Below are 8,335 nucleotides of genomic sequence, written 5' to 3' on the forward strand. Positions count from 1 at the left end.
TTTAGACACAGACCGATGGCAACATGTCACTCATAGAGGAAAACAATAACCAAGAACAATGTCCCTGCTGTCTAGAACAGGGGTCCCCAACCCCCGGTCCGTGGACCAGTACCGGGCCGCGGCATGCTAGCAACTGGTCCACACAAACAAGCAAAGCCCCATCCACGGGATGCAGGCAGCACACAAAACCAGCCCCCCTCCGGTCCGTGGAAAACCCCCTCCCCTCCACGGAACTGATCCCTGGCGCCCAAGAGGTTGGGGACCTCTGGTCTAGGCCAGCCCAATCCAGTCTAGCCCTGCTGGAGTTGAGCAACCGATTTCATATCCTCGCCCAGAAGAAAGCACACAGACAGCTGGAGAAGGGACATAGTTTCTTTTGCGGTTTCTAAAAAAGAGGCACAACCCAGCAGTCCTACGACAGGAAGAAAAACATTCCAGACTTCCCTAGGAAAAAAGAGGCAAATATTGGTGATAGGAGATTCAATTCTAAGGTGTACAGAAACTATAGTCTGCAGACCAGGCAGCCAGTCTAGGGAGGTATAGAGGTATATGGAGCAAAAATCAAAGATGTAACTGAGTACCTTAGTAAAATAATAAACCCCATGGATTACTATCCCTTTCTTCTCCTACGGGGGGGGGGGGGGAACAGTGACCCAACAATGAATCTGACAACAACAAAAGATTATGAACAGCTAGGGAAGAAAGTTCAAGAATTAAAAACACAAGTGGTGTTTTCATCTATACTTCCAACAAAAGGCCAATATCCAATGAAGGAGCAAAGGATTTTATAAATGAACCACTGGCTTAAACCACTGGTTTCATCAACAGAACTTTGGCTTCCTAACCGTGGTCTGCATTACCTAGATAAAGGGCTTCTGGCAAGGGGTGGAGCGCACCTCAGAAGAACTGGAAATTGACTCATCCTATCAAAAGGGCTTTAAACTAAAATTGAGGGGGGAGGGGGGCAATCTTTACGACTTATAGAACCCAATTCCAAGCAAAAACCACCATATAACCAATCACATAAGGACGAAGGCAATAAAGAGAAAAAGGAAAAAAAGAAAAACATAATACATAGAGCCTTGGTGGAGCAGTGGGCTATTGCCTCCTTAAGTAACACCAGCTGCCTGCAATTAGTGCAGGTTTGAGTCCCACCAGGCTCAAGGTTGACTCAGCCTTCCATCCTTCCGAGGTAGGTAAAATGAGGACCCAGATTGTTGGGGGCAATAAGCTGACTTTGTAATAATGCCGCTTGGGGGGTGTATGAAAGCCCTAATAAGCAGGCATATACATAGAATGAAGGCTATTGTTAAGCACATTGATTTGTGCTTAAATTGTAAGCCGCCCTGAGTCTTCAGAGAAGGGCGGGATATAAATGGGATTAAAATAAAATAAAATAAAAAAATAATGAAACAGTGTGATGGAAAGAATGTAAATCCCACTTACAAAGTATGATATAGAAAAAAATAAAAATAAAAAAAATACCCAAGACCCATAAAGGACTCAAATGCCTATACACGAGCACATAAAGTTTAGGGAACAAATGGGGAACTTGAAGTATTAGTACATGAAGGCAGATATGATATAGTTTCCATTACTGAAACTTGGTGGGGTGAAACTCATGACTGGAATGTACTTATGGAAGGATACAAAGTGTTCAAAAGAAATAGACCTAACAAAAGAGGAGGTAGAGTTGCATCATACATAAAAGATCACTACAGAAAACCAAGGATGAAAACCTCCTAGAATCCATATAGGTCAGTATAAAAGGGAAAAAATGACATTGCTATAGGTGCATACTACAGGCCATTCAACTAAGCAGAAGAAACAGACGAACTCTTTGCTAAACAATTAACAAATATATGTAAGAAACATACCACAGTAGTAATGGGAGACTTTAATTAACCTAATATCAACTGGGAGACAAACTCTGCAGCAAGTGGGAGATCGAACAGATTCCTAACCAACTTAGCTGACAACTTGTCATCCAAAAGGTAGCGGAAGGAACTAGAGGAAAAGCTATACAGGTAATCCTCGAGTTACAAGTGTAATGGAGCCTGCCCATTCCACTCATAAATTGAAAACTTGTAGAGTGAATCTCGTTCCTTTAGCGAGATCATTCTCTTCCTCGCTAAAATGCACATGGCTCCTTAAGTAAACATGAGGTATCTCAGGCTGGGGAAGGCCAAGGGGGGAGGGGGGCTAGTGATGGAACAGGCCCACAAAGCCTCCCTGACCCACTAAGAAACCTCATGCTTCCGCCTCCCTTCCTGCTGTGGTTTCTCCTCTCCCTCAAAGGAAAGAAACCATGGCAGAGAGGAGACAGATTTTGCAAGGTAAGGGACTCTAGCATGGCAAGAAGGGAGGGGGAAGCAGTTGTGAGGAGTGGGGAAGGGAATAGGGTAAATACTGTATTGCAGAGCCTCTGCAGTCACTCGTGGTGCTCGCTGCCATGGTGCTGTAATAGTCGTAATTTTGGGAATTGCTCATAAGCACTAGGGGGCACTGATCACGTAACTTTGAATGAGCAAATGAATGCTCATAACACGGGGATTACTTTACTGGAACTAACTAATGGAGAAGAAGTGATAGAGGGAGTTGAAGTTGCCAGAACTTTGAGCGAGAGTGACCACGTCATACTGGAATTCAATATAATGCAAACACAAGCAATAGAAAATAATCCAACCAATGTCTTAAACTTCAAAAGAACTGATTTTAACAAACTCAGAGAAAGACTACGAAAAATTCCATGGATGGAAATCCTAAAGAGGAAAACAACTCAAGAAGTGTGGGAAACTCTGAAAAATACGATCATAAAAGCCCAGTCCAACACAATACCACTGAAAAAGAAAATCAAGAAATCCAAGAAGAAACCAGCATGGTTGCACAAAGATCTCTCTGATAAACTGAAAGACAAAGAGGACAACTACAAAAAATGGAAAGAGGGACACATAACTAAGGCAGAATATCAGCAGATAGCCTGAATCTGCAAAGATGAAATCGGGAAAGCAAAGGCTCAGAAACAAAGACTTGCAACAAAAGTCAAAGATAATTAACTGGGAAGTAACAAACAGTAGAGAGGTAGCAGAGCTGCTTAACTTGCATCAGTCTTCATGCAAAAAGAAATTATAACCCAACCTACCAAAACATGACTGTAAAAGACAAGACTAGAAATAAGAATTAATATAAGCAAGGAAATGGTAAGAGATCACCTGTCTGACCTTAATGAAATCATTGGGATCTGATGGATTACATCCCAGAGTACTAAAGGAGCTGGCAGATGCTATCTCAGAATCATTATATCATGTCTTTAAAAAATCTTGGCACACCGGGGAACTCCCAGAGGATTGGAAAAGAGCTGATGTGGTTCACATCGATAAAACCCTACTAAGACACCTGTAATACTGCAACCCATTTTGGTCACCATACAACAAAAAAGATGTTGAGACTTAGCTTGCCTTCAGAAGTTGTGGGTGCTCCATCACTGGAGGTTTTAAAGAAGAGACTAGATAGTTGTCTGAAATGGTATAGGTGTAGGATAGGCTGGACTAGAAGACTTCCAAGGTCCCTTCCAGCTGTATTCTGATTCTGACATGTTTTCCAGTGACAGTAAGAAAAGTAGCTCAGAGTTCATCCCCCCCACAAAAGGAGTTTGGTGATGATAGGAGACTCACTTCTCAGAGGAATGGAATCAGCAATTTGTAGACCGACAATCAATCCTGGAAGTGACGAGAGCCCACAGACTGTTATCCCTTTCTTCTCTTCCATGTGGAGACAAACGGTCTGGCAGGGGATGGGCTGCACAAGAGCTGAGAAGAGTGTATTTGGAAAACCACCTGCTCAGCTTATCCAAAGGGCTTTAAGATAAACCTGAGGGTGGGAGGGTGATCAATCTTTAGGACCTGATCCCAAGCATAAGCCAGAAGACAACCAATCAAACAAGGAGATAGGGAATGATGGGAAGGAAAGGGAAATCAATAAATAAAAAGGAGATGTGGGAAGCAAACCCAGTAATGCTCAATGTTTGGGGAACAAACAGGATAAACTTGGAAGTATTAGTATACGAGGGCAGATGTGATATAGTTGCCATTACTGGAACATGGTGGGGTGAAACTGGTGACTGGAATATACTGCTAGAAGGATATAAACTGTTCAAAAAACAGAACTAACAAAAGAGGAGGTGGAGTTGCATTATAAGAAATTGCTACATCTCTACAGAAATTCATCCTCTAGCACAGGGGTCGGCAACCTGAAACAGCAAGAGCCACTCGGAACTGGTTCCGTCACACACACAAAAGAGTGGGAGCCGCAAAATGTGCACCAGCCCTGCCCCCCCCCCCACGTCCACCTCTGCCGTCCTGGCTTTTCCTCCCTCAGAAAAGCCTGCTCTCCCCCCCCCCCCCTGCGCTCTCTCTCTCTCTGGGACTTTTTCCTTTCCGCCTTTTGCGAAGGTTCCAAAGAAGCGGAGGAGGAGAGGCTTTGCAAAGAGGGAGGCGGTGGTGGGATTAAAATAAAACGGGCGGGGGGGGGGAGGTTGAGGATGTGTGCTTGTCAGGTTTGAAAGCCTCCGTTGAAGTCTGTGCGTGTGCAGAGGCTGACCCCTCGTCTCCTGCCCTTGCTGCCTCTCGTCTCTGCCGCTTAAAGCCAGACACCCTCCTTCTTTTCTCTCTGTGTTTGTGTGTGAGAGAGAGAGAGAACAAAAAAGACGCCCAGCTCTTGAGGCGCTGCTCACGGGAGAGCAGCCGCTCGGCACCTCTCGCCTTCCGCGGACAGCCCCCTCCGGCCGGGCAGAGCGGTTTCCCAGGATCGCCCCCTTTCCGTAGCGCACCAACGGCATTGCCCAGCAGCGGCTCCAAGGCCAACCGAACGCAGGGGGAGAAGGGTAGTAGTGGGGGGGGGAAAGGAAAGGTTTCCTGCAAAACAGGTGGGCCAAGCAATAAAAAGCCCGCCCAGGGACACCCTAACTGCAAATGGAGCGTGTGGGTTCCAAACATAAAACAGCGTTAAGCGCACTTGGTTTTGCTTCTCGGTCGGAGGAAAAGGCACCGGAGGCGCTTTTGCTAAGCTCGGCTCCTTGCACGGCCTCGATTATGGTACTGCGCACACGTGTCCTGCTTTGGCATGAACATTGCCAAACGTATGTGAAATTTAGTTCCCGAATAAAAACAACGTCTCCCCTGTATGGGGATCCGCCGCCCCCTTTGTCCGGGCCAGGCAGCTGAGAAGGGGGCGGCGGAGGCTGGATCCCCCGAAAGAAAAGCAGCCGAAGGCAGCAGCTCTGCAAGCCTCTGCCGCTCCCTTCTCTCAGCTGCCTGGCCCGAACGAAGCAGCAGCTCTGCAAGCCTCTGCCAGAGGCTTGCAGAGCTGCTGCTTCGTTCGGGCCAGGCAGCTGAGAGAAGGGGGCGGCTGCTTTTTCTTTCTTTCGGGGGATCCAGCCTCTGCCGCCCCCTTCTCAGCTGCCTTCGTTCGGGCCAGCCAGCTGAGAAAAGGAGACGGCCAAAAGGCGGGGCCAACAGGGGAAGCTTCTGAGACCCCCGTGGGACCCCCCCCCCCAGGCTAGCAGAGGTGGCGGCGGAGCAGGGCAAGGGGAGGCCTGCCAGGCAGGGAAGAGGCAGGCCCGGGGCACCCCGAGACTGGCCGCCCCCCAACCGTGCAGCAGGTAGAAAAAGGGCCCACTCACCTTTCCAGTCGTCCCGTCTCTTCCTCCGCTGCTGCCCTTTGCAGTCCGGCTTGAGAAGCTCAACCAATCAATTCAAACTTCGGGAGGGGTTTTTTTTGGTGAGCATTTTGAATTGATTGAACTTTTTTTCAGAACTGCACATGGCGGAGGAGGACTGGGAGCCGCAGGAGACGGCTTAAAGAGCCGCATGCGGCTCCAGAGCCGCGGGTTGCTGACCCGTGCTCTAGCCGCTTCTGTTGATCAAACCAACTCGTTAATGCCTATCCTTAATTGAACTGGCAATGCTTATCTTTTCCTATAGGACCTCCTGCAAGCAGAAAGTTGCAATGTTAAATAAAAAAAGTTTGTGGCTCTGCAATGACCTTTCTTCTTCCAGGGCTCGAGTCTTTGCGGGACAGCGCTCACTCAACCCCGGTCAGGTCGACCTCCCACAGCGACACCTTTTTGCCCCACTCGCGGAGCGGCAGGGCAGAGAGCACCGAGCGTGTGGCAGTCATCTCAGATGAGGTCTACAGTCCGTCGGACAGCGTGCTGCCCACTCCGGTGGCCGAAGAGAGCCTGGAACTGATGCTGCTGTCGCGGCCAGTTAACGGCACCCCTTGCAGCATAGAGGAAGAGGAGTCGGAAGCTGGCGCTGCGGCGGGGGAGGCAGAGGAGCTGGGAAGGGACCTCCGCGCCTTGTGCAGCAGTGGAGGAACCCAATCCGAACAGGTGAATAAGTTTGTTTTAAGTGTCCTCCGTCTGCTCCTTGTGACAGTCGGACTCCTCTTGGTTTTGCTCCTTCTCCTGATCATCCTTACGGAGTCTGACCTTGACGTTGCCTTTTTCCGTGATATTCGCCAGACCCCCGAGTTTGAACAATTCCATTATCAATACTTTTGTCCCCTCAGGCGATGGTTTGCCTGCAAAATCCGCTCCGTACTCAGCCTGATCAATGATACCTGAAGGCAGTTGTCCTCCTAGTAAGTAGCCAGGAGGACTGTGGAAGAACCCTGCCGCCCATTCCCAGAAAACGGGGCTCATCGTGGCGCCATCAGCACATAAATTAAACCCTCCTCTCATGACTCCAAGCACGCTGCGGCCCAGGAGGGCAGCTTCCCAGCCGAAGGAAAGGATCAAACCCACCACACAACCAATTTCTTTGCAGGTCCTCTTGTGGGAAGCGCCTTCAAAGTTCTGCTTTCCAACATTCAAATTACTCTGCACTGTTCAAATTTAGTTTTGCTTTCATAGAGGTGTTAATTGCAGAAACTTCAAGTAGAGAGCTTATTTTATTATTACTATCATTGGACTAAATGCCAGCCTTCAGCTGGGACACCAGTTCACGAAGACAGCTGTTACTTTATGCAGGAGCTTTTGTAATGGTGCTACTGAGTTGTAAGTTTAATAATATAGTATTATTTTATTAAAACTGCCATTGTGCTTAGCACTACCATCTTGGAAATGGACACTGAAAATAGGGCAGTTTTATTTTTTTTACCAATTACCTGGCTTTATGTGGGGGAGTGACGGGGTGGTGGCCGCGGGTGGGTGGGGGGGGAATGATAGGACCAATGCCAATATTGTGAGATCATTTAGCATTACTAATTCTTTTCAAGCAATAGATTGTTATGAGAGGAAGTCAGCAGGCATAAATTTATTTCTTCCCTTAGCATGGAGTGCAATGGCCATTACATCTGTCTTTGGTGAACTTCAACCCCTGTCCTTTACAATCCCAGAGAGACCTTTTCTTAGAATAGTTGGCTGCCAAAGGAAGCAGGAATCGATGTAGATGGGAAGAGTCAATCTGTGCACCTGATTGTTGTTTCTGAAGTCTTGCTGTAGCAGTAATCATCAGATCTGGATTCTTTGAATGAGATTCTGCCACAGTAAACTGTAAATTTTTTGTATTATGAAAGAACTTATTTCAACCTATATTTTAAGAAAAATATATTTTGTTAATGAACCAAACCTTTTTTACTTTATAAATTGGATAAATGTAGTGTTGGATGATACTCACAAGGTTACTAATGTTTTAGAACAATGTGTTAACACTGCATAAACCATCCATTGTTTCTAAAAAGTGGGCTGTTTTGTGCTATTTAAAATGAAAATTAGGAAAAATGGCAAGCAAACACTGAGAAAACAATCAACCCAACATTGTCTGGAAAGCAAAGGAAATCCAGACTTTCTTGTGTTTTGTTTTGTGATTCAGAGAATATTCTCTAAAAGCAGCTCATTTGTACAGGGAGCAATAACACACGGGAAGAGAGCAAGAGCACGGAATCTGACTGGCAAGGGTTCTATTTCATCTCAGGGAGAGATTTCAAGTTGTTCGGGGATCTAATCAGAAATATTTCGAGAGGCTGGTTTCATTATCTTGGCTCTGCCCGAGCAGCCACATGTATGTGCACAGGCCCTCTGGATTCAGCAGAACCGAAGCACTGCCAGAACCAATGGGAAGGAGGCTATGGAGGTGGGACTTTGCGCACTGACTTTTCCTCCACAGCTGGTCATTCACCATTCAAAAAAGAGCACAATTAACAGCATTAGCAATACATGGGAATGGGCAACTCTGCTGCACTCAGACGGGGTGCATGCACATTGGTTAGCGAACCCACCTCAGAGTCAACCATTAAATACCACGGCCAGCCTCTCGGGAGCCAGAAGCAATTG

At 47.0% G+C, this 8,335-nt stretch overlaps 1 protein-coding gene across 2 annotated transcripts in view; it reads left to right on the forward strand.

Annotated features, from left to right (window-relative positions):
- Nucleotides 1-6,625, forward strand: part of FRMD5 (FERM domain containing 5) — a gene marked incomplete at both ends in the record, with an annotated part of 99,328 nt that extends 92,703 nt beyond the window's left edge. For both annotated transcript variants that reach the window (XM_083370936.1, XM_083370937.1), the window contains one exon: nucleotides 6,057-6,625. In XM_083370936.1, the coding sequence (XP_083227062.1) occupies nucleotides 6,057-6,625 (569 nt within the window). The remainder of the gene's footprint in view (nucleotides 1-6,056) is intronic.
- Nucleotides 6,626-8,335: the final 1,710 nt, after the last annotated feature.

The sequence above is a fragment of the Vipera ursinii genome, assembly GCF_947247035.1.
Source record: "Vipera ursinii genome assembly, chromosome: 11".
Lineage (NCBI taxonomy): Eukaryota > Metazoa > Chordata > Lepidosauria > Squamata > Viperidae > Vipera > Vipera ursinii.